Here is a 27,879-nt window from a genome sequence, read left to right on the forward strand (position 1 = left end):
CATATTCTTAATGCAACTATTTATTGAATACATTACTAAGATTAAGTAATATTCGCTTACTTGTCAACGTGGAACAAATATGTATGTATAGCCTTATATTTGCAGTATTTTTAACAGAAAATTCAACATCATATTTTGCTCAAGATGCAGAAACCTAAAAATGAGATAAGCTGATTTTTTCACTGACATTCCAAAAACAGAATTAGAAGTTATGGAGAAGAAACACATCCTCATCCAAGAGAAAGACGTCTTTCCTCGATAGGAAATTTATACATCCTGACGAAAATTGGGCGCAAAGTCGCTTGGCATACACCTTTTTTCCCACTGAATATTTCTTTATTACTTTTTTTAGATGGTAACGATTTCAATGCGAAGAACCATAAGCTTGTTTTAAAAATTAGTCGTAGGTTGTGTAGAAGCCTGTGTTCTTGTGATTTTATGATCACTTAGTGTGAATACAATATTTGTATTAATTTGATGTCAGGTTGTGTTTGTTGGTGGTTTTACTAACAACACTTTGAGTAAGAAGGTGATGTATATAGAATAAATGCTGTATTAGAGTATTCTTATTATTTTTCAAGAAAAACCTTGTCAACTGTAGTATTAGTGCACAATTTTTAAGTTTAATATTATTTGTCTCTAAAAATTAAAAGTATTTGTTCAAGTTAATCTGGAATTCAAGCTAAGAAGAAGAATTTATGGCTGCTGGTAAAGGAATTCCGATGGAAATTGGTATAAGGGTCCAACAGCTTTGAAATCGGGGTAGAAATTCTAAAATAACTTCAAAGAGTTTCAAATGTTTTACTAAACTGAAAGAATTTAGAGATATTAAAAAATTTTTTTTAATGACATTTAATTTGTTGGACTCTGGAAAGTTATTGAATGGATTTGAAAACTTGAAGTAACATAAATAAAGACTTCTAATATACCTCACTTTTGACAATATCAAAATTTTCGATCGACTTTAAAAGGATTGATAAAAATATTTCAGATTCATGTATTTCTATTTCTTGATTTTTTTAACACATTCGAAGTATTTTTGGAAATAAATACACTAAGTAAACTATTCAACCCCAAGGGCTTTACTTAATACAAAACTTTTAATACATGTATATAAATGTATATCATAAGGTGTTGTATGTCCCTCACATACAGACACAATTGATTATTCGTAACTGAACGAGTGACCACATATATTTATATGTGTATAAGGAGGTGTCGATGCCGCTGTACGTGTACACGCAAGTATTGCTCGAGAGAAGAGTGAGAGAAGGGTAGGGGTGAAGAGAGCGGATTGATCGAATCAGGAGCAGCTAAGCAGGGAGAATCTCATTGGACGGCTTCCAGTAAGCCTGACTCTCCCACATCCTACATCTCATCTCCTTTAACTAAGAAAAACAGCCCTAGGATACACAGCTTTTTTTGCACAGCGAGCGGACGAACATCCATTTAATGACACTCGATTACCCTGTAATTAGTCTTCTCCAGCCTTTCATTCGTATAAAAGCTTTTTTAAATACTGTTGGTGATAAAGCCTAAATTGTGGCAAGGGTAGCTCTGTATTTTTACTATTTTCTAGAACTTACTGCGGCTTTTGTTGTAATTCAGATGTTTTTTGCAATAGTCTTGTTAATAGTTTATAAAGAAATGGTAGCTGCTACTAAAATATCATAGTTTCAGTTATTAGACGAAAATTATTGACATTGTTGCGGGTATTGCTTCGTGTTGGTTACAACATTTAGTTGACAATTGAGTTTAAGAATACTGTACTCGTTACTACAATTATTAGTTTGAATCAAAAAGAAAATTACAGAGTCAATAGTCACTTAAAATGAGAATTTAGTTAAAACAATTTCATTTTGGTTTGTGTTACTAAATATTTGTCTCCAAAGTCAGTGTAGGAGTTAATGACTTTGAAGATGTCGAACTTTAAACTTAGAAATATCGTATTTTAATTTATTCCATATTTATGTCAACTTAATAACTAATCATAATTTATTTAGTAGAATAAATTAATGAATCTTTCTTAATCGTCTTCGAACAAAAGTTGTTAAGATTTGGAAGAGTAGTATCAGTAACAGGAGGAGTAACAGTAAAAATCGTTCATTTCGTTTTTAGTTGTACAACTGTTACACACTTCTCATTACTACACCTCCAATATTAAAAAAAAAAGTATTATTAATAGAATTAATGAGAAAATATAATAAGTATTTCAATAAATTTTATGAATGAAAAAACGGTATAAATAAATAAAACAACTTAACCATTTTTCAATCATCTGTTTCAGATACATTCAACGCGGCAAATCTCGTCGAGCTAACCAATCTTCCACATAACAATAATAATCTACACATCGAGCAATCGTGCTACAGTAGCCTTATAAAAGACAAACGAAAAGTGATCAGCAAGGGATCTTGAAGAGGAGCAGCAGCGATCAAGGCAACTCACAGCCAGCAAGATTACCGGTCGCGGCGGCGCTTGCGGCAAATATTGCGGCACTGCCCCGTCACCCGCCAACATTTCTTTCACCAGCTTCCGTCAGTCGCTCACCAGCAATGTTAACTACCTGAAACGAAGGTGAGCTCAAACAATGGCTAACAGCGGTGATAACCTACAGTTCACTTGGCGTTAAGTGTAATTCTATGTGTTTTTTCTCAACCTTTATTTATCTTTATTCGAGGATATGCGTTGGGAGAAGATTTTTTTTCATGTTTAGAAATCACAAACATTTGAAAAATGTAGAATAAACAAAAAAAATTTGTTTTCAACTTGCTGTTTTAAGACGTTTCGAATGATGTTATTAGTTTTTCCATAACCGTTAACACTTATGTACCGCAAGTTCATAAGATCTTATACTTTAATAAAAAATCTTCTCTCGGCAAAAATTATTTTTTCAGTGTTCAAAATCAAAATGTACACTTCAAAAATGTTTCAAAAAGTGATATACGATGGCTAAAATACTTATCTTTTTTTTATTACCGACTGTAAATTTATTCTGGTAACAAAAAAAATTGTATGTCAATGCTAGAACTTAAATACAGTTATTCCATGAATGCAAAAATAAGGCCATTTGAGGGTTATAATGTTAACTAACTATTTTTTCATTTCGTTTAAATATTTTTTAAACAGTTTTTAATGAACACTATAAGTTTATATATACATTTTTTTACTTTTAAAATATATTGAAGCACTAAATTTTTATAAAAAAAGTTAATGTTTTCATAAAAATTTACGTATTTTACTTATTATTTGAAATATTTCCAGTGTAAACTTAATAAGATTTTCTACTTATCTATTAAAATGTTGCTTTTTGTTAATGTTCTATGTGTTTATTTTCATGAGATTTTTCGTCTGTCTTTTAATATTCTAAATAACTTAAACAAGATTCCTTTTCAGAAATTTTTTACAAGAAACTTAAAAAATTCTTTGAAGTTGCAAATTTCCTATGACCAAACATACTGTCATTTCTTGTCGTAGCAAATAGAAACATAACTTTATTGATATATTTATATTTTTAGTTCAATATTTTCGCATTTTTTAGTAACACATTAATTTTTTCTTATTTTTACCTCACTGCACTAACAGCCGCAAGATTTCGAATTTACACACTATTAAGAAACAATTAAAAATTCTTGAAATTTCCTACTTTTGAACAAGAAAATAAATGAGTAGAATAATTATGAAAATCATCAATAATATCATATGACACTTGCAAAACAGTTGTCAAACTCACGGCCAAATAAATGCATGGATGTGTGACGATATAACTAATACGCATCAAGTAATGGATAAAACACTAATTTATATTATTTAGAATATACTAAATACCTATCCTACAATAACGTTAAGTATAATGACTTTTTAAAAATCAATATTAAACAATTTTTTTAAACACTCTTATGCTATAATTTTTTTTAATATTTAAATTATTATTTTGTTAATAATCAAATAAACTATAAAAATATAAGAATAATAATAATCTAATGTTAATTAAGATTTTTGAAGTTTCATATTTTGGTTGAAATACAGATATGAAATTTTGTATGCACTGAAAAAATTAGAATTTGTGATAGTTTAATCATTGGACTTGAAGGTTATATTTTAGGTGCCAGGAAAAATTATCTTTGTAATGGCCGAAATGTCTTATTATCTATTGACTTATTTTTCTTTAAATTTAGAGAACTCCATCAATTGGTATGGAAAAAAACGTAAAAATAGACATCATGACGTAATGTATGCCCGAAGATGCACGATTTTGTGGGCTTAACAAAGTATTACTTTTAAAGTAACATAAAAAAGTTTTGAAAAAAGAAGTGGTTAAAACTTGTTTTTTTAATAAAATGTGGCTTTAATAAACAATTTATAATGCATTAAAACATCCCATGCATTATTGATATGTAATTGACAAACAACAAAATGGCTTATGTTTTTGGCGTATAAGATATGTGTAGGGAGAACGATGTTGCAAAGTGAATTATACGAAGTTTAACCACCAAGAAAAAAGCGTTGTTTTAAGCAGAAAAAAGAAACATTTATTATACTATGTGGTAGGAAGTTACCATTTCACGCTTTGATTGTTGCGTACCGATAGTGATCAAAATACACTCATAATATCTCACATACTGGATTATTAAAGTTTTGGAAACCTTAGGTATCGCGGGTAGATGTTGTATTTTAGATAACAAAAAAAAGTAGCTTAGTAATGACTTTTTATTCATGTACATTTTCTCCAAGACCGTAAAAAATTTCCTTATTAAAAGACCTTCAAACAATTAAAAAAAATATTTTTGATGGACTGATGGACTAATCTGCAGATAAGATGCACTAATATTATGTGTGAGTTTGAGAAAACAAGATATTCTTCATGAAAAATTTCTACTACGATCCACTGATAGTCTATTTTATCGTGTTGTGACAAAATTGTTATCCTAATTGATTTCCAAAAATCAATTAATTTTCGATTATCTTTTTTAGATAAAGCATGCAAGTTTCAGCTACAGTTAGAAGCCACGTAGGTGTCTTTAAAAGCATACATTGGATATACGACTTTTTTCTGTGTGATATCAAGTCTGATTTAATAGAGTTTTTTATTCTTCTATACTTACTCCCTAACCTATTTGATACTAACATCATTTTTGCTCACACGAAGTGCGATTACATCAATTTATGCATGAAGGTTTACTATCATAGTTATAAAACCTTGTAAGATAATAGTATCAGCAATTAATTAGCAATTAAGTCGAGCAAGGTGGTATTGTACAGAAAAACAATGATTTTTAGCAAAATTCTTCAAAAATTTTTATTTAATTTTGTTAATACATTTATTACATATTTGAAACTGGTGATTTAAACATCATATATTTAAGTAAAAGAAATGATGTAATTATAAAATCCGCAGGTACAAAATTTAGTATCCATGTCGATTCAGAAGGTGGAACAAGTAAAGACTCCCCGATTGAAGGCATCAGAACTAATATTAATTATAGTTATGTAGTAATGTTCACGCATTGTCGTACACGTTAAAACGCACAATTAAGACCCATGTCGTTTTAACCAACATTAATTTTTTAAACTCTGCATTTAAATGTATAAGGAAAATAAAAATTTTAATAAAAAAAGTAAAAAATGGTTGGAACTATAAGTGATTACATATCAACCGTAGTGAAATACAAAAGAACACACATTGAACATCAAAATACAGAAAAGTTACGTATGGGACAATTTCGTGGATAAAACGTTCATTCGGCTTCGACTCACTACAAAATTTCATACGTGATGATTAAATAACTTAGCATTATTGCAAGATGCGTCTTTACAAACGCTTGTACGACAATCATTGGCACGATGTTTTATTTATAAAACAGAGTGATGAACATCAAAGAAGCGGCAAGGATGAATAATCCACCGTTGGTTTTGAACGATGAGTTACAAACATCCTCGTAACAGCATTCGGCGTTTTTCAAATTCATACATTGAGACTTTTTTATGCATGCTCGCTGTACACGATGCACATTTTTATCTTCTAAAAACGGCAAACACACATGTATTTAATTAACTGTTAGTAACGATACATTGTTACAAAAAAAAAAATGAAACTTACCCGTTGTTCCTTTCATGCATGCCCATTCTTTTGTTCCAGCATCTCGATAAGATGAATTAAAATGTTTCACGATTATTAGTGATTCGCCACCTATTTTGCATTCTGTAGAAATGAGTGCCGTAACGTTTAGGCAGTCTTTATTTGTTTCCGAATCACATTCGTAACACTTCATTCCAAGCGCTGTAAAGATATTAGATCGTGTTAAAGTCAGGAACTAGAAACGAAGATTCGTAGCACAACCAAAGTACGAAAGTTACTTTTTTCAATAAATAAATGAATAAATGGTATGAATGTATTACCTCCATTAAAGCACAAAGCGATCCCAACGAGAATGCAGTAAAAACCAAAAGCCATTTTGGTGTCGATGGATTCACAAGGTACGAAGTACTTATTTACCGTTCGACTGGAGACAAAGAACTGAACACTGCCACGACTTGGCTGTACCTTTTATAATGTACACCGAAAGTGTGCCCCACTTAAGCTAGTTGGGTAGTGCCGATTAGTTGAGGAGAAGGGGAAGCTTATACTTCTACACGCTATTATCTTCAATGTGTTAGTACGCGCATTCTGGACAAAATATATAACCAACAAATTTTTAACTAACTTTTCAGAATATACACATTTCCCTCATATTTTCCACCCTTTTTGATATGATTGTAACAATTATTATGTACTCCAATGTTTTCTAAAATCAAAAATTCTGTTTATATTAATAATATTAACAAAATAATAGTAATAATTATTATTACCACTGTCGTTACTATTGTTTTATCATCTTGCATATATGTATAACAGTAGCAACCAAGAGTATCAAATCCAACAAATAAGTCAAGAAAATTATAAAGACACTTCTACAAAATGGCGTCCTACCGACACGAGGCCTCGTCGATAATTTCGTTACATTTTTGTACGCAACATTTATTCGTTAGGTTTTCATACGTAACTTTAAAAATTAGACTAAAGACTTGTAAAATTGGTTGAAGCTTTTATTCAATCAATTATTCATTTTAATCCTTGCTTTTTTTTTATACTGTGTGGTATAACAGGTAAACTGATGAAGTTTTCCTAACCATATATTTTATATGAGTTGTAAATTTCTTTTAATTCTAAATGATGCATGTATGTTCTAGAGCTGAAATGAAGCGATTTAGTGCAAAAAAATTTATGATTACAAGTGCTTTCATCAGACTCTTCATTATATGTTAAGGCTGTAATGATATCTAAATACTTTAAGAAATGTATTGATAAAGATTTTGTTACAATCGTGAAAACTCACACACGGGAACAATCCTCCAAAGAATTAAAAAAAAATTCAAAGAAATTAAGAAACGTATACCATATGGCGGTTAACTTTTTATTGTTAATATACGCTTCATTTTTTACGTTAAAATTAAAATATATTATTACCGTAATAGCTAAATTAGTCCTGTAAGTCCATAAAATTCGTGTTGTTACTTAGAGTACAGAAAACTGTACTAATAGTAACAACAGCAGTTCAAAGTTAATTGAAGATGTGGAGCTTCATATTCTTTGTAATATTACAGAAAATTTTATTATAAAGAATATTCTTTGTAATAATATAGACATAAAACTGTACACGCGCAGAGGTTTCAAAAAAGTTGAAATGCCAAAGCTTAGCGTTTCGACATCGTAATTTAAATAACAGAAGAAACTACTGTTGTAATGTCCAAAAATATCTCATCAGCTGTAAACAGCATTTCTTAAAAATTGAAAGAATTCTATTACACTTACTACGGACAAAAATCAATACGTTATGAACAATCGTGTAAGTTTAATAGAGGTACATATTATAATTGTGACCAAGAATGAAATATATATGTTTGATAAAATAAAAATTAAGATTACCTTCAGAAAATACATTACTTTAATAAATCACTTGGAAACGTCTTTCAATATATTGCTTTAGCTTCCTGTTTTAATAGGTTATTAAAATAATCATAAGTAATGTTTATTCGATAAGCATACTTCAAATTTTGGAATTTTGATTGAGACACACTAAGTATTAAAAAATATAGTTTTTATAATGCACGAAATGAACCATTGTCCCTGTAAAACTTTCTTCAGTAAATTTATTAATCAACTTTTGTAATTAAATTCGTCAATTTATTAATTAACATAAAAAAGCTAATGCTATTTCAAAATAGATTTTGACTAGATATTTAACTGCTCTTTGAATGACAACGTCTTAAAATGTCTTAGCGTGACATTCGCAAGATATTCAACTGCTTACTTTTGTGGTAAATACAGTATAAATACATAATCTTTCTTACGATTGTTTGGTTAAATGGTTGAAATACAAAGAGATTACTACACTCAATGTATCTAAAGTTTAAAATATCTTTTGTACTCTTCTAACGATATTATAGTATAAAATAACTTAACATTTTTTCCGATTATCTGTTCATGATGATGAAATATATATCTATAGGCAGTTTGTGAGTTGACAGTTTCAAGAATTGGTGTCTTCATATACGGAGAATACTTTAATTATATATATATATATATATATATTTACTAGCAGCATACATATATTGTGGAGTTAGTCACCAAAATAGGACACACCTAAATGTTTTTTCGTTGTTAGGTGGTGAATTTTACATTGTGCTGACCCAATGCAAAAAGTTTAGGTTCGTACTGGGTGTCACGTGCTTTCAAAAAATGTAATTTTAACTTTTTGTACAAAAGGAATCATAGTAGAATAGCAAAAAAATTTGTTATATGTGTTATATGCGTTAAACAATATTTAGTTTACCATCGCACTCTTGCGATGACTTAGTGAAACGTAGCACAATTATCTTCTTTTCCGGTGATCTTATGAGCAGAGTTTAAAAATGGCACAACAATTTTTTCAGTATCTATTTTCTTTCTACAGTCAACGATGATACAAGCTTAGGAGTGAAAAGAAAAGATACTCTACGTGATATAAAAAATGTAACTTTGAGCAAATTCAGATACAATATGTCTGTGCTGTCATAATAGCATTTTACTTCGTATAAGATCACTTGTAGCTCCTTAATACATTAAGCTTCGTGAGATTAAGGTCACACCAGTATAAAACAAAATGTCCTGAAAAGGGTTCATCAAACTGGAAAAAAATTAATGAAATATGAAAAAAAATTTTTTTCTTTTTTTTTGTAAATCATACGCTCAGGTGCGTTTTTTTTTAATTCAAGTTTTCAGTTAACAACTTCATGAAAACAAAATCATTTCGTCTCCACTACGATTTATACTTCTTGTCTATTTTTCAAAAGGTGAAAATTCAGAAAAGTTCTACATGGATGTATTCGTTTTACTTTGCTTCAAACTTTTTATCTATCGTAAGTTAATCATTGATAACGAATACTTGGAAACAAATCATTTTATTTTAATAAAGTTGTTATCTGGAGTGAACTAAACTGTGTTCAATTTGGAGTGTTCACACCAAACGGCTAACTTCCTTAAAATAACATTTCAACATCTAGTAATAAATTTTTTATTACCGTATGAAAGTTACATCGTTAAAAGCGTTTTTTATACTCTTAAACAAAAATTTATTTCTGAATTTCCTCTAGTGTCATCGACGATAAAACAATGATAAAGAAAACATATTAATTGCCTTGGAGACAATACTTTCAAAATATATCGTAAAACTCTCCGAAGTTAAATTTTGATATAAAAACTTTGTACTAAGGGTTGTAAATTAGTTAACAAGCCTTTTAGTCAACTTAAATAACACGTATAATCATTATAAACTTAGCATAACACAAGAAACAAAATCTTCTTACACTACATTTCTGTGAAATATGCAATATCTTGTAAAAAGTGCATGCTGCCAGACAACTCTTGGGGTTTGTGTCCTAAAAGTTGCTCACAAAACAATGCTGAGCGTAATACTTCAGAGATATAAATCCAGCCGACAAAAAATTTTAATTTTTGAAAAATGGAATGGTTGATATTTCCCTGCCAAAATCCCTTTGCAAAGAGTCATAACCTTTCAAAGTGCCTTAAAAGTATAAAGATATAAAAAAAGACAACAAATACAAAAAATCAAGAATCCTAAAAAAATTAAAAAAGGTCTTGAATTTGATTTTTGGACTGTTCTTTGTTCATTTACCATTAAAAAATAAAAAATGAATGTGAGTTCCAAGAAGGATTTATGGCAATAAAAATAAATATATTTCTGACAATAGGTGCTCCTTCGTCACGTTACTTTGTCATTTGATAGGGGGAGGACAGCTCAAATTATCATTATAAGAGAATTGTATTTTGATTCCTCTGTTTGCGTGGATCTTTGCAAATTAAAAGACGAACACACTCGAGTTGATGTAAGTTTTCACATGTGACATTTGTAAATGACATACAACTTTGCATTGAACTTGTAAGCTATTACTTTTTTTAAACGTAGGCTCCTGCTGGCGAGTACATAATAATTAATTTTCCTTCTAGATTATTGCTAGTTAGTAGTAAATAAACTATCGTAGATATTACATTCAACATTTATTGACCACATTATAAATATTCATAAAATAAATAATTATATTAAAATTAAACTGTACAAATTAAAAAAAATCTGGCTATACCAAACTAGAAAACTTACAAACGTAGTAGTAGTAGATCTACATTAAACATGTAATTAATAACTGCTGTTTACTAACAATAAACTATCTTACTTTGCTACAATCGACAAGAAAATCCGTAATCGACAGAGACGAGCTCTATCCTCAGAACAATTGAAGATCAAAATAAAAAAAAAGAAGATTAATTTTAACACGTGCGAGAAAAAGCACTTTTTTCCATTTTTCACACGCATACACAACGCAAACATTATCCTTGCTTAAGTACAAACCACGCATGCGAACATCACCGCATCCTTCGAACCCTTGAATGCATCTACCAAGTATCTCCCTTTGCAGCATCTCTGTACGTAATGTGCATTACATGTGGTGTATATCTATAACATTATGGCTCTGTTCGTGTCTATACTCCTGTCAAGAATAAACTCTCATCATCAATGTGCGTTCACTGCCATCGACTCTGCTATTATTATGGACCTGCCTGTATCTGGATGTTGTGTCAACTAAAATCGAGGGAATGACCACAATGATCCTTGATGTACTTTTTTGTCGATGCTCTAATAAAAGAGAGAGAGACAGAAAACATGTGATGAAGTAGAAGTACATTTTTTATTATGGTAGAAATGAACAAACTTTCTCCACTTTAAATACACGATAGCTAGAAGTAATGAATGCCAAAGTTTTTTTACGTGAATAGCAAACTAAATTAGAATCCTGTGATATTTTTGGACAAATTGTTTTGTGATAAGCTATTCGAAGGGTATTCTGGTATTAAATTTGTAAATATTAAACTAATTTGAAAATAAAAAAATTTTATTTAAAAACTTTTCTTATTCTCTACAGTATAAGCATATAGTCGGTTTAGTGTGTACATCATTTAAACTAAATTCATTTTAAATATGATTATTACCCTCAGTTATCTCGTCGTTAATAATTTGAACTGACCTATCTAAATCGACTTCTTTTATCATCTACAAATTTTTAAAATAATCAAGCATTCTTTTTAATGCTTTTTTATAGCTGACAATATTTTAATTCGTTGAAATTTTCCGCTATAAGCAAACCACGTGCTCGGTGTATGCCAATCAAATCTTGGATGAAGTAATTTAATCACGTGATAATCAATGTTTTAAGAAAGGAACAGTAATTGTAATAAAATTCTAGAGTTTTTTTACCCATGGGGTAACTTTTCCTCTGATTCAATTGATATTTAAAAAAAATCATGAATCTTACTGAATAGTAAATATCCTCAATCGATTAAATTACTTTATTCTGTAGCTATAATGTCTTGAAGATCGTCTTAAAGGTTGCAATAATCAAAATGTGTCGATCCCTGGTGTACGTCAAGAATCATTGCAATTTTATAATCATTATTATCATCATTTCTCAGATCCAAACAAACAAGAATCTTACACGCTCGCTAAAATCCTGCAGATAAAGTATAAGTATGCTAAAAATGGGAATTTTCAGAACAGTCTTGCAGTGGTGGAGTTTCGATGGGCATTTATCTCTTTTGCATCATAAATGTTTATTGACTTAAGCTTTCTTTAAAGTAAATGCAGTCTCGTACATTTTTAAAAAACTAGTATTTATTTCAATTCAGATATTTTATTACTTCTACTGCGTTTTTATTAAATAGACACTGAAACAAAATTTCTCAGATTCCAGAAAATATTTACTTGAACAGTTCCCAGTAATAATCTTGTAAAATAGAATTATATTTTCTTTATTTCATAAAATGTTCATTTCAAACAAACAAAAACTTGTGATATGAAAAATGTTATCTTAATTTGAAAGAACATGTAATGGTACCGTTCTAAGGAATATTTTCTTGATTCTAAGAAATGTTATTTTAACTTACCAAATCTTATTATTCTTTGTCATTTTTCAATATTCTTAAATAAACTACATTTAATACATGAGATATCGTCAAATGTAAAAGTTTCATTTGACAAAAAAGCTCTTTTATTGGTGGCAAAGAAACCGAAACTCCTAAGACTGTTCCGAAAAAAAAGCAATTCCCAGAAGTGGCTAAGCGAGAAACGGCCTATCTAAAAGCAAAGAAAAGCCTGAGCTTGTCTTCCAGGTTCTCGTCGGGGGACCTGAGCTCGGAATTCGACGATGAGCCGAACGCGAGCACGGGGCTGGCCTCCATGGGTCGCCAGGACTCAACCTCGAGCCAGAACTACCAGGGTCTGGCCGAGCGACCCCTACAGTCCCAGCCGCAGCCGATGGCACCGCCGAGCCAGCCGGTGCCTGGTGCCCCCCCGCCCGGCTCCGATCTCAGTCTGAATCTTAAGCCCAACTCCAAGACCACCAGTGCCCCTTCGTCGCCCGCAAAAACGCGGGAGAGCCTACTACAGAGGGTCCAGAGCTTGACTGGTGCAGCTAGAGATCAGGTAAGGCACTTTTTTCTCTTTGTATTTACAGCTTTGAGTAATTTTTTTTTTCAGATTAATACGTACGTAAAGGTCGTATTATTGGTGTACAAATTGCCACTCAGATATGAAATATTTGGTTTCTTCATCAAACAATTTGTACCAAAATTTAATTTACAATTAAAAGTCATTTTATTCAATTGTTCATTAGTCGGTATTTCAATTGACACTTAAAATTAATTGTTTCATAAGATACGTGACAAATGATACTTTTATTACTGATGCACCTTTTACTTTTCTGAAAACTTGAACAACAATTCTCAACAATAAAATTTAATAAAATGTAATATTCCATTTAAAATTATGAGAAATTAAAATTTTTTTAAATTAATCATTGAATTTAATTATCAATAGAAGTGTAAACTGTTGAAGAATTAGTATAAACTTTAAATTAAACTGCAATTTAATAGGTGGTTCAGTTGTAAATAAAAACGTCAAAAAAATATACATTCAGTATTTTCAGAACTGTTTAAACTCTCGAACTTATCGATAGGGTATTGATAACAAAAGAAAAGTGAAAAAAAACAGACATAAAAACATACGTTGTAGCAAGAAACTTCTAAATATAATTATAATTATAATTATAAATATAAATAATTTATATTTTTTACAAATAGGTACTTATTTGACTTAACATTGTCGTTGGTAAATTGGTATCTTCGTTTTCTCAATTTTCCATTGATGGTTATTTTAACGTTGGAAATTTAAGTATACCTCAATACTAAACTGTGAGCGGATTTATACAGCTGACTACCAATGTATCAATACTATTAGTTTTAACTGCTAACAGAGTTTGCGAATGAACCTTTATTGAAATAAAGCTGAACAAAATTGGTAGCATGACTTTCTTTCATTGGATAGAGAGAAGTTTAATTTTGTATAAACTGCGATTGTAGAATTTTAGTAATTAAAAATTTTATAAATTTTGTCTTAAACGATATCATGTGAACATGTACAGTGTATATTTACTAAGCCATTAATTTTAATGATTCATTTCGAAACATACTTTACTTAGTTTGAATAACTTGGCTTAAGTTTTGTTTTTTTCAAGAGAATTACAGTTTGAGAGTCTCAACTAGGTGTATATTCCAAAGCTCCAAGGAACTGTCCTTACTACTTTACCCTCTACAAAATATTCAAGATATTAGAAAAGTTTTTAAACTTGAAGCTCAACATATAGCAATCTCGAAGTCAGTTTATAAATCAAGCTAACTTTCAAACATGATTAAAATAAACCACACTGAAATTTGAATAATCATTAGAAATTGTAACATTAACATATAGTTATTAATTTTATCGAAATAATGAAGGGGTCAAATCGAACTTTACAGTAAAAATAAAAATTAATTTTTAATAAGAGGACTCCAAGAACAGTGAAAATGATACGAAGAATTAATAAACTCCAAGGGCTTACTGTTCAGTCTTTTGTTCAGTTGACAACGTTTCGACTGCACTTAAGGCATTCCTTTTCAAGTCTAAATTATGTAGAGTAACGTCCACTTAATATTAAATAATATCTATATCTGCTGTAATAGAACCGACTGGTTTTTAAGCTGTCTGAATATAATCTTTTAAGCTGCTCTACATAATTTAGACTTGAAAAGGACTGCCTTAAGTGCAGTCGAAACGTTGTCAACTGAACAAAAGACTGAACAGTAAGCCCTTGGAGTTTATTAATTCTTCGTAAAAATTAATTTTGAAAATATTAGAAATCTAGTTGGTATTGTAAAATAATGTTTTCTTGGAAGACCAAAAGAAACTCGACTAGAGTAAACAAATATTGATCCATCCTAAAAAGTAACTGTAGTTTCAAAAAAAAGAAAAAAATGAAATAGAAGATATTAAAAATGAAAAAAAATAATTAAAACTCTTTTCTAAAGTATTTTCACTAAAAGATTGTAATTTTATTTTAAAATTAAGGATCCGACTAAATACATGGACAAGCAGAGAAAGTTAAATCTTTAGAAAAAAAATAAAAATAAAAAATTGTCTAAATGGATGCTAGTTGAATTGGCTTAAAAAATAAGATTTTTCTCATTCCCAGCTGGTTCCCAGCAAAAAGTGTAGGCTCAATATTACATGAAAAATGCACATGGGACATTGGCCTGAAAACAATAGCCTTATTTACCTTCTCACAGCTTATCTACCTAGATGTTTGATAAATAGTACTCGAAAGCATAGAAATTCGAAACTAGTTATGAATAATCTGAAAGAAAACAGGAAGAGAGTATGGACCCACGTGAACCATAAAATCCATTAGCAACCTCATCCTCGAAGACACGTGACATATTATACCACATTGTTCACATAGTCCAATACGGCAAAAGCAACAAACCCTAGGACGACTTTTTCACTCTTGTTTTTTTTTTTCTTTCCTCCCATTGCAGATCCAAAACATACAAGGCTCCTCGATTCTTGGCGCCGCGGTGACGGGAGCAACGCGTGGCCAGGGCTTTGGAGGCAAGGAGCGCTGCTTCACGCTACTGGTAATCGACGACCAGAACACCGACTGGAGCAAGTACTTCCGGGGACGCAGGTTGCACGTCGATTACGAGATCCGCGTTGAGCAGGCCGAGTTTCGCGAGCTCACGCTCACGGCCAACGAGACCGGCACCACTGTCTCTATGGCAGTGGTGCGCAATGGGTCCAAAGTCATTAGGTGGGTGATGCTTATTCAAATTTTCTTATTATACTTGGATTGACAAGCTTTTTTCTCGAGCTCAGTTAAAGAGCGTTGAGCTTAATATTTGTAATTTGTAATGACTATTGAAAAAAATAAACAAATAATAATAATAATAATAATAATAATAATAATACGCACATTAAACAAAAATATACCTCTCGTCAGTAAAAATCACCGTTTTTCTGTAAAGGTTTGATGAAAAAAATTATGGTATACACATGTAACATTTTAATAGTTTTTATGAAATTTTTTTCTTTCTTTTAATTTACATGCATGCTATTCTACGTGTGTATTTAGGTTTTATAAAAATTTATACAACAAATTATGTACACAACAATTATACACACTCTTTTATAAAAACTTGTAATGTACTTCTACGTGGTTAGTTCTTTTCTTAGAAGTAGTACTTGGATCGAGAAAAAAGATGCGTTTACTTTACTACATTACAATTTAAAACAAAAACTACCGATTTGCATATAGCAAGCGAGTGTTAGAGTTCGTATTTTTTTCCGTAAGACGGTTCTCAATAATTATTTCCAAAAAATTTTACTGGTCACTGGTAGCTATGAAAGAACAAGTGATACCAAAGAAAAAAGAATGGACCTAAAAATAAAAGCATCGTATAGTCTTCAAGTAAAATCGCGCAATTTGTCACAGGTCTTTCAAGCCAGACTTCGTGTTGTTTCGGCAAAACTTGCGGGACGCCAGCGAGGACTACAAGAGCTTGCTTCTCGGCTTCATGTACAGCGGCATACCCAGCGTCAACAATATACAGGCGGTTTACAACTTTCAGGTAAGCCCCACGCACTTGTGCTCACTAACACGTGAGCTCGTTTTTTGCCCACTTAACACAAAAACCCATCTCTCTCACACCCTACCTCGTGCTCGCAGGATAAGCCCTGGGTCTTTGCTCATCTTATCGGCATCCAGCGTCGGCTTGGCAAGGAGAGCTTCCCGCTGATCGAGCAGACGTACTACCCCAACCATCGCGAAATGGTGAGTCGCGCGATCTCCTCGACCTTTTGTTTTTCTTATCTCCTTCTTTTTCTTTTTCTTCTTGACTTGCTTTCTCGTATGGTGATCTTTTATTTTCCTCCTTTTTTGATGTTTCTTTTAGCAGTAACATTTTTTTGGGGCTTTTAACAACTGCAAATTTTTGTTGTTTTTTCTTTAGGACACATTTATTGTTGTAACTTTCTGCAAGTCACACATTAGGAATGAGTTTATTTGCAATAATCAAAAATAAAAATGCAAATCCGTAACCATAAATTAAAATTTTTCGATGATCAAGAAAACATTTCTAGTGTGCAATAAGTTTTTAAAATTAAAGTAAACTATATATATACCTGTTTACTACAATTGAAAAAAAGTTGTAACAGTCTTATTTTTAGTGAGCTATTTCACACACAAAAAGTATTTACACTGTTGCCCTACACTACAAAAAATTTCATAATATTTCAATACATTTTTTTTTGTTTCTTTTTCACCCTATCGTGTCATGCAGGAAAATTTTGAAATATTGATTTTAAAAACCTTTCAAAGCATAAAAATGTACATTTTCAAGAAAAAAAAAAAAAAGAGTATTTTAGATAGAGTAAAGTAAAATGTGTTACATTACCTTCTGTTATGTAGTAAACTTGAATGTTAACATAGCATCATGAAATTATTTTTTTTGAGATTGGGTTCTGAAATGAAATATATAAAGGAATTTGCTGATTTTCTATAACATATTAAATGAACTTAGTTTTATTCTCATCAGGTCTTTAAAATATATTACGTTGACTGTTTATTAACGTATTTAAGTGGACAAATATTAAAAAATCTACGTTAATTTTAAATTGACCGTTTATTACATGACTGCCGAAAAAAATTTATGTTAATAAGGTTCATATAACATATATCTACTAACAATGCATGTCCGTAAAATTGAAATGAAAGTATCAAATAAAAAAAATAAGAGTCAAAGTATCTTATAGTATGTGAGCCAACTGTGATCGTACACGATTTTTACGTGTGATGTTAATCGTTCTGCAATTTATAAAGGGATACTAATACTTCATAACTATTTTTTTATAGTACTTTAGGTCCACTTTTTCTGTGCTCTAACTGTGATTGTAACTGAAAATATTTTTCATATTCAGCATTTAATGATTTACTTAAGCAGGAGCACAAGTAATATACATACCCAAAGATAGGAAAAACATCATAATTTTTACTTGAAAAATCATTAAACCTCAGAAAAAATTATTTTTTAAGAATTCAAGCTCGATTATCATACAGTAGTCAATTGTGAATTTTCAAAGGAGTGCAAATACTTTTTTGAAGAACGTAATTAAGAAACATTTATAATATTTTTTACAGCCGACTAAATTTTATCGTATTAACTTAAAGTATTGGCATATTTGTAATGTGCAGTGTGTAGGTATATACATGTACGCGTCATTCTTTAGGTAAAGCATAGGCTTTCGGAAAAAAAAAATTTTAAGTACTAAATTTATCGATACGCTATACAAAACCGTTCACCTTCACGTGAATTTATATTTTATCAGTAGAGTACTTCGCTAATAACTGGCACGACAACGCTTGTTAGCAAGTAGGCGAATGATTTACGACAACGTTGACCTTAATTTTCAATGGTTCATGATAAATTTATGTTTGATTAATTCCCCAAAGTACAAGCTTTGTGTCTCTTCTCATTATTTTGCAAGGAAGTTACTGTAATGAGAACAATCATTGGAAATATGTTGAAGTAAGGCTATCAGTTAAGTAAGAACTTTCATTGATATAAGTAACATTGTTTTCACAGTTTTTTTAACAGAATTCATTGGATTTTATTTAAGACCTTGTTAAAAGAAAAAGTTTAGTTGTTAGTATGTAGGTATGTTAATTATTAAACACTTGTCAACTGTAATATTTAGCTGTGACATTCATTAATAATTAAAGCAGTCAACAATTTTAGTATTGATTTTATTCAATCATAATTTTAGTTTATGTACAACTCAAAGCGTTTATGAAATTTAATACAAGTCCGATTTTTTAAAAAACGCACATTGTGGTCCATACATATTTAAATCAATTATAAAAATGTTTGAATAACATTTCTTAGCAAAATTTGAAAAGAAATATAAATAGTACAATCATTATTACGTATTATTATACTCATAAGTTTTACACATCCTAAAAATCGTATCGATAAAATATGGACATTTACACCTATCATACGTTGATGTAGATACAATACTCAGTTATTGCTCTACGATAAATAATAAATATATTAAAACATCCACGTTAATGTATTAACTACAATCTTAATTTGACACGATCATGGTACAAAATTTTCCCCTTACTACAAACCATCAATAGTACATCGTAATTATTATAAATTTATTTCAACGAGATTAAAAAAATACCATTTTCATCAGTTTAATGAAACACGCGTTGTGTGAAACTTAGATCATAAAGTCTTCAGGATTTAGATTCAATTGAAAAAAGCCTTTCATAAAACCATTAACCACATGTATACATAATACATTCTTACAATCAAGATACATTGTCCTTATTAGTAAAATCGTTTCCAATTAAAGTTGCGAGACAAAGTAAAGGCCTGAGAGTTGTTTTGACATTCATTAATTTTATTGTGCTTACTTTTGAAAATTTTAGCATGATTATCAGTATTTTTACTAAATTAAACTTTTTACATTGCAAGCAACACCGTATTGAATTTCAGGCTAAACTTTTTCAGATAATCAGGTATCGTATTTTTATACATAAACACCGTTCAGACTACATTCGCATCAGGTTCAAAATTATTTGTTCCATAAAAAATTAGCGATCGCGATACTTTTTAGCAGAAATATACGAAACACTACAGAACAGTTTTTTTTTTATAATTAATTATCTCAAAAATGATTAAAAATGGCCAACCTCAACGACTCAATACGAAATGCATACAAAATTGTAAAAATTATTGAATTGCAAAGAGATGTGAAGTTTTTTTCATTGAAGTACAAGATATCTATTTAAAATAATTCTACTCAATCATGATACTCTTCATTACCGCTAACCCCACAAGTACAACACAACAAAAAAAGCATACATCTACTAGCACAGCTCTATTAACTATAAAGAATGATGAAAAAAAAAAAAAAAAAAAATCAAGAGTTACTCATAAAAAAAAGGGAAGGGACAAGTGAAATGGGATCGCTGAATAGCCTTCTAATGCAGTTGCCGGCGGCCACTTTGGTGCTTGCGGATACAGCGGTCGTAAGGTTTAGAGGGCTTCCAGCTGCACCTGCTATCGATTAGCATGCAAATTCCGTATTTCTCCTGGCACTCCAGCGGTCCGGGTCTGTCTTCCCATAGACACAATTTTCCTCCTCCTCGATTCAGTACTTTACCCTTGTCCTTGAATCTCGTGTATCTGACCTGCAATCATTTGATGTTTACTAGCTTTCTTGGAATTTTGAAGAAAAAAATTATTGTCTCATGAGAAAGATGAATTACACTGGGTGAATAGCTAATTAATGAGAATGTTTCAGTTACGCTCATTAATTTTCAATTACTTTTTCTTGTCAGTGTGTAGAATTTATATTATAATTACTTAAATTCTCCAAACCATTCTTAATTGAACAATCAACGTGATAATCAACGAATTCTTCAAGTTGAACAAAATTTCGTCACGATTTTTTTCAAATTACTAGTACGTGAGACAGAGCAGTAACTATCATCAGACCATCATACGTAATAATCACCGTTTTTGGTATGATAAATAGACACACTTTTTGTCTAAAAACACGCTCACCTTGTGAAAAATTTTTTGGGTAACAGTCGTTTAAGTCTATTTGAGTACTATTCTTCAGGTTAAAAAAACTTACTTTGCACGCGCAGCTTTTAGCATAGAGCCCCTCGTACCCTCTACGTTGCCGCTGTGTCACCTTCTTCCAGGGCATCACGATGTTACAGAGACTTAGTCTCCATTTTTCATCGTAAATTTGACCACTGACCACGTACTCCTCGCCAGTATGGAGGCTCACACCACACGTTGATTCCAAATTTGACGTGTACAAGTATTCTTTGAACAGATCCTGATAGCTCGAATTGGATACCTGCAAGAAAATTATGAAACAGGATGTAGGCTATGATTTTTACAAGACTTCAGTGGCATGAATGGTTGCGATGGAGGTTGTTATGGGTTTACAAGTTTAAAAAATAAATAATAATCAATGAACATAATCATGTATTTAGTCAAAGGAAAAATTATTGGAGATAAAGCAGGAAATATTTTCAGTTAAATAGTTTCAGTTAATAATTCAGTGAGTTTTGGTTTTCATGCTCTACTTGTAAAAAAAAAAAAAAAAAAAAAAAAAAAAAAAAAAAAAAATCATTAACAATAAACAACACCATTGATTAATGAAAAATGTGAGGTTCATGTGAAGGATATATTTATTGAAAAATTAATGTTTTAGAAAAAAGCTATCTATCTCACCTTGAACATCTTTTTCATTTCCACTTTGTAAGCTGTGTCCCTTGAATCTAGCGTATCAGTTTTGTCCATGACTTGAACATGCATGACTGAAATAATGAATTTCAATTTTTTTTTTTCAGAAGTAATAACGTTTTTTATTTACATTCACACAAATGTATAGTTCACCATTCCTAACACCTTTCAAATACTGTACTGGAATTACTGAAAGACGATAAAAGTTGAAAAGATCGTGAGTATTATAAGATGCTTTTATGAATATAGTTATTTTGAGCTTTTTGTGCAATCATCACATTAAACAGACTGTGAATAAAATCGGTAACCTTTCGTTTGGTAATCCGATAGTCTATTCGAAAAGTCGTTGATTACTTATGTGCAACATGTATATTAATAATATTTATGCATTAAATCTCAATAAGAGACCATTAAAAGCTAAAAAAGATCGTAAATCTCTAAAAAGTTCGTAAGTAGTAGACTTAGACATGTACCGATGATTATGGTATCTTACCAAAATCAGCTTCGCAGAATTGTGTTTGTGGATGCGTGAGAGCACACGAGCAGCCTTCTGTTGTCTTGGCAGTCAATAACGCCACGAAAAACATGCTGACCAATGCAGGAAGTCCCTTGGGTAACCCCATCTAAAACATAAATCAATTTTATCATAAATTACGAGCTTAAAACGCAAAAATATTCCTATCACTATTTTGGTACAACTCAAATTATTTCATATGGATGTAATAATTTTTTACGAACTTAATGAAACTTTACTAACGCTTCCGATCCTTAAGTATCAGATGTAAATAATGTACAATGTTCGATCTGTCTCCACTGTCCAGTCTCTAATATTTCAGTTGGGATATTTTGGTGGTCATTAGTGAACGAGTAATCGCCCAATAGTCAGTAACCACCTGAACGTCTCCAAAGTATATGTACATGTATCCAATGTGCTTATGAAATATTCGTATGCAACGTAGGTACAACCATGTGCCCTTATACACTCGGTCCACTCTCGAATTACTCTTCTTCACCTTATCCCTCTTTTGCAAAGCTCGACTCGTATATCATTGAACAAATAATGTTGAGCGGAAATTCTACCTACAGCTATAGACTCTTATAAGTCGTTTGCATGCCCAACGACATGAAATTGGATCGATGTGCTTGCCAACACGTCCGGCAAATGAAACAATTGTGTGGGCATTGGTGGGAAAAAAGAAATGAATAAAAGAGTGAATACGACTTTTCTCTTTTAGTAATGGTTACGTGAAATATTAGTACCTTTTTTCCAATTACCAAAGCCTTAATGAGGACGATAATTGCCCTGAATTTTTTTTGGTACCCCAAATGCAGCAGTATACTTCAGTGATTTTTTTTTAGTCGAGTATTCTTGTATATACATGAATAATTTGTAATTACTGACGAGATTTTGTCGCTCTGATTTTTACTTCGCGCCCAAGTGACGTAGGTACTGTTGCCTAAGTATACATGGGCGGAGAACACAATAAAATTTCAAAGATTAAGAAAAAAAAAAAAAAAGTCTAAAGTAGAAAAAAATTGTTTAATACGTGAAAAAGAAGCATTACATAAAAAAGGAACTTATTTTAAACTGATAAGCATCAAAGTAATTTATGAAATTAGGTTACTATAACCTTTTCGTCCCTTCCCCTTCGCTATAACTTATAAAGAAAATCTAACTTCCTGATAAACGAGAATGTGAGGAAAGACACATTCTCAAAGGCCCTAAAAGACGAAATAAACGAAGATATGAAAAAAAACGCCACCGGGGATCATGGCACTCCCCCACGCATGATGATGCAACGTGCGTGCTCGTGCATTTTTATTTCCATATAAATGTACCGCCACAAAGCCGGTTGCACTTATCTCTCCCTTCTGATCTCTCCTCTTTGAAGCAAAAGGCGCGCTGTGTGAGATCGAAAGCAGATCTATCGAATGGCATTTTTAACGAGACTTATGGTTTTTATCTGTACGTGCGTAATGTCTGTGCCTTGAATTTGTTGAAGTTGATCTGGTCAAGTTATTAACAGGCAGTAAAACATGGTTTGAAACTTCTCGATTATCTATAGATAGTATAAATCTCAGGACATGTAACGTTTAAGTTTATTGTTTGCTACTTTGAACTTGTCGATTAAAGCTTAATTACTATTTTCAGAGAAGCACATTATTATTGTCATGCCATTATTTTTAACTGAATAAATTTAAATGTTTGTCTGTCGTTTCAAGTATACAATGGTTTTTTATGTTTTTTTTTAATCCATGCGTCATAGAAGTATTTTTAAATTTATTTATACATGTATTTTTAATTATCAGTGGACAGTAATACATAGGTGATGTCTATGATATCCCAATTTGATTTTTCCAATTAAACTTTTCTGTAAGGAATGTAAAAAAATTACGCAAATTGTATTCTTTATTTCTGCTTCTAATACAACAAACATTTTCAAACATTAATTATCAATTAATTTTTAATAAATCCAATTATCCAAACATTAAAAAAAATGAAAATCAACAAATAAATAAAACTAATTGAAACTTTGACTTTGCAAAAATAGCAATAACGATACATTAAGCTCAAATAGGTTGACTTTGACGTCGATCGTTGGATGATCATGAAAAATTAAGCACCGCATAATACGCGCCTAATTATTGCCGAGCACGTGTCTATACACTCATACAATGTTACGTTGGGAGAAACAGCCCACGTCCATTTTAATCTGCCTCATAATACCTGCTATTCTATGCTAATGCACGGATCACTTGGCCGATGGATTAGTTAAGTAGTGATGAATAAATTAAAAGATTAATTTTGAAAACTGACGTAGACGAATTATAATTATAATTCACACGTAGATTTTAATCTAAAAGTGTGCGTATCGGATGCATAAAGTTGGGAGAATATTGGTTAATTTTTCAATTAATGAACTTCTCTTGTAATATCTTACGACATCCTTTTCAAATGTACTTATGTATACTGTGTATAATAAGACTGACGTATAGTTCATTCAGAGCTCTGATGTTATCAGACATCAATCAAGATACTCATGTAATTGTGATGCATTCTACTCTATTGTCGTAAGGTTCATTGTTGTCCTTTGTTAGAAAATTTACGAACATAATACGGTTTAAGCTTATTCCTTGTCATTAATGCTCTCTTATGTGGGAACTATATAACGATTGAATTGTAGATTGAGAGTTACAAGGATCAAAAAAACAACTTGTTTTTTTGTCATTGTAAAAATTATCCTATTTCTATCCAAACTCTAATTTTTGTACATTTTATATAGGATATTTATTATATGAAGGTAAAATATTTTACTTTGTAACAGCAATAATCAAACGAGGTATGAATTAGATAGGTGCATCGATCTTTTTTTTTAATTATCTTTGTATGCAGAATATCATATGTATAAGAATTGTGTACATAAATGTGTCTTAGTGCCAAACCAAAAATGAAACATTCAAAGTATTAGAAAGGACTTGAATGTAGATGTTTTAGAGTTATTAACCAGTTAAACCTTTTGTTCATTAAGATACAAAAGTAAAATAATAATCGACATACCTCAAAGAAGCTGACTCGTGTATTAATTTGTGTGTATTTTATTTGTTACCCAAAAAAGTCTCTGACATGATATAATATTGATTCTCAATTCTCAAAAGTTAAACGTGATATCTCATTTTCAAACTTGCCTTATCTCTTGGTATCCTGTGATAAACGATGTCCCAACATAGCCTGCCACGTTAACTCAGCGTATAACAAGCAATACAAGTTAGCGCCACTTGGAAAGTAAAAAAAATGGTGATGAAAGAAAAACTTAATTAAAAGCGCGCAGTATTTTAATCATAAAAAGCAAAAGCATGTCATGGCCTAAAAATTTTTACGCACCAACATTTCAAACGAGTACACGAGCATATAAACAACCCAAACCTAAAACACGATATTTTCGTACCCTCAAAATTCTACAAACTACCAGATTCGAGAGCACATGCATTGTCGTAAAATTTTACTTTTCAATAATAAAAAAAAGCATCAAAGCGTCTGAAATAACTCGAACTTTTGAACTGGTAACGAATTGTACGTCACATGCATTGGAAAAGAATAACGACAGCTCGCCCCTGTCTCTTGTATAAACGAGAGATGAAAACTAGAAGGGAAAAAGCTGCGTGACTCACCTATGATTTTTCTTTCTATCCCTCGTATGTATGTGTTATACTTTGAAGATTGAGAAACGCATGCGGGCTGTGCCACAAACACACCCACATGGTCTGCAGGCGCTAATCTATAACGCAACAATGATGGTGATACATATATATTCCATATCACAGGCTACCTATAATCTCTTCGTTCTCTGGTGCATACGCTCATGCATAAATGCAGATGTGTGTTCTCTTTGATTCTCCCGCGGCATTTTGGTCGTGCACCTATAGGTATTCATGCCAGAGCAAATCAATCGTGCTCGGCACGATATGGATGTGATGCTTTGATCGTCTCTAGTTGGAGTGGGGCAAAGCTTGTGCAAACTTTGCACGTGTGTAAACGACTATTCACGAAAAATCGTCTTTTATATGGTCTAAAAATTAAAAAAACTTACGGAGAAGTGAAACGGATTTCACCCAAGAACGAGCCCAAGAAAATCAATTAGACAAGTTTTTTTCTCCATACATTAAAAATGCCTCACGTAACTCATGTAAATATCTTGTAAATCAAGCTCCTAAAAATGGTTTACTTATGTAAATAGTAATTATTATTCTTCATGGGGCAAACATTTTAATTGTATGATAGTAATATGTCTTTACATTATTAACATGTATGGAGTTAAGTAAGTCATATTTTTTTGTATATAGGTATATGTTGTTTCACTTAACTAATACTATAATGATGTATGGTCGGACATTTCACTGTATTTTTCCTAGTAGTACAACTCATAAGAAAATTTTTGCAGATCCTCTTTCTTCTAGTCTACCATATCTATCTGAAGGATGTTAATCCATCATCTGACTACTAACCCCATGAGTGCTAGCCTTTTTTTATTTAAATAAGTAGGTGCGAAGACAAAATTAATTATCTATGCCAAATCCGAAGAAACTGAAAGACTGTGGCAAAATCTCTCGTATTATTACCATAGTAATATAAATTTGATTTACTCTGATGTACTTACAGAGAGCTTCTTAAGTATAAGCAGAAAAATTAAATTACTAGCCTAAGTATACACTCAAGATTCGCGGAATAATAAAAGGAAATAAAGACGATCGTGATGCTTATCAGTCGTGCACTTCGCTATTTCATAATTTATATTCGCTCACCTTATATTGTCTGATCGATTGATAAGATCAATGTTAATATGCGCATAACGAAGTCTTTGAAGTGGATTGTGACGAATTGGACTACATAGATAAATTTGTAAAACTAAAAATCCTTTATAAAAAAGAAAAAGAAAGAATAGTAACAATACACGCACAGCAAAACTCTCCCTTCGGTACATGATATTCCGAGCACGTTGTGAAACTCCCCAGTAGGTTCAAAGAGGGTACAGACCTACATTCGTACTTTGAACATTGAAGCACGCGCGAGAGTTTAGCACAGCACGTATCATTGGTAAACAGACTATATGCACGTGCCAGGGTACAAAAAATCACTTTCTTGCATCTCGTTTTTATGACCTTTGCTACTCGCATGAATATTCGATGAGTGCACTGAGATATTTTTGGACTCGAGTTTTCCTTTCAGGGAAGCGTATGTGTGAGTGTGAATATGAGTGTTTGTGCTTTACCTGGAGTCTTATGACAATGACGACGAAGGATTCTGGGTCAGGGACGAGGGTCTGCAGATCTGTAGACGTATACGTGGCTCGAGGACTGTATTTTTTCTTTTATCGTAATTGATAAATAAATTGAGGTGGTCAAAGAAATACCCATGACTCCTACTTTTTTGTGGTAGAAAACCAGGTAAACAATATTAGTTTATATCTTCTTAAAAATTTTTATCAGACATGCGTGATTTTTAGCCCCTTAGAAGCATTTTTCAAAACCATTCCTTTGCAAGCAGGTAGAGTAATTTATTCAAACATCAATCATCTTGCGAAAAAAATCCATGATTCAGACGTCTCGACGATATAGCGGCAACGAAGTCAAGGTAAAACACGCCTAAGACATTGACAAAATTCGTTTGTATTGTTATTTTAATTCTCAATTTGTAACTTGACTGCACAGGATATTTTTAGGTAGCAAATCATTCTGATAAGAAAAATTGCGATCTTTTGATACTATTGTACGCACATAACTATGATACCATATTATCTCTTTCCTATAGCAATATTGCAATCGCAAGCAATGAATTGAAATATCTATGAATACGTTGAATCGCAAGATCTTACTATAATTGTCTAGTTTTAGACTTTGAATACCATGCATAGAGAACTTTGACATTCTATCATTGATATTCAAAGCACTTCAATGAGAGGTGTTAGTATGTAAATGTGTAACGATATGTTTTGGTATAACACGCTTGAGTTCATTAATATCTAGTTTATGAAACAAGTGATTTATACTAAAAACAAAATTGATGCATTTATTGAAACTGAATATTAGAG

General features: G+C 31.3%; 3 protein-coding genes across 5 annotated transcripts in view; 1 reads left to right on the forward strand and 2 right to left on the reverse strand.

Annotated features, from left to right (window-relative positions):
- Positions 1-2,404: 2,404 nt before the first annotated feature.
- The window catches only part of Syn (synapsin), a 65,553-nt gene continuing 40,078 nt past the window's right edge, over positions 2,405-27,879 (forward strand). Inside the window, exons 1-5 of one of the 2 annotated variants that reach the window (XM_089598304.1) lie at positions 2,405-2,577; positions 12,743-13,073; positions 15,500-15,771; positions 16,453-16,588; positions 16,687-16,791. In XM_089598304.1, coding sequence (XP_089454430.1) covers positions 12,828-13,073; positions 15,500-15,771; positions 16,453-16,588; positions 16,687-16,791 — 759 coding nt within the window. In that variant the 5' untranslated portion in view covers positions 2,405-2,577; positions 12,743-12,827. The remainder of the gene's footprint in view (positions 2,578-12,742; positions 13,074-15,499; positions 15,772-16,452; positions 16,589-16,686; positions 16,792-27,879) is intronic. The other variant, XM_014353811.2, reaches the window with a different exon arrangement.
- On the reverse strand, positions 5,280-6,533 carry LOC111643011 (uncharacterized). The gene is made up of 3 exons (XM_023389969.2): positions 6,400-6,533; positions 6,101-6,280; positions 5,280-6,022 (listed from the first exon to the last, which is right to left on the reverse strand). Exons 1-3 carry the CDS (start codon positions 6,452-6,454, stop codon positions 5,850-5,852), a joined length of 408 nt encoding a protein of 135 aa, XP_023245737.2. The 5' UTR covers positions 6,455-6,533; the 3' UTR covers positions 5,280-5,849.
- Positions 18,950-27,879, reverse strand: part of Timp (Tissue inhibitor of metalloproteases) — a 41,710-nt gene continuing 32,780 nt past the window's right edge. For both annotated transcript variants that reach the window (XM_014353843.2, XM_014353844.3), the window contains exons 2-5: positions 21,786-21,915; positions 21,281-21,366; positions 20,670-20,900; positions 18,950-20,220 (exon numbers count right to left, since the gene is read on the reverse strand). In XM_014353843.2, the coding sequence (XP_014209329.1) occupies positions 20,011-20,220; positions 20,670-20,900; positions 21,281-21,366; positions 21,786-21,915 (657 nt within the window). In that variant the 3' untranslated portion in view covers positions 18,950-20,010. The remainder of the gene's footprint in view (positions 20,221-20,669; positions 20,901-21,280; positions 21,367-21,785; positions 21,916-27,879) is intronic.

The sequence above is a fragment of the Copidosoma floridanum genome, unplaced genomic scaffold (assembly GCF_036245765.1).
Source record: "Copidosoma floridanum isolate Cflo_tuat_1 unplaced genomic scaffold, Cflo_Japanese_pri ptg000006l, whole genome shotgun sequence".
NCBI lineage: Eukaryota > Metazoa > Arthropoda > Insecta > Hymenoptera > Encyrtidae > Copidosoma > Copidosoma floridanum.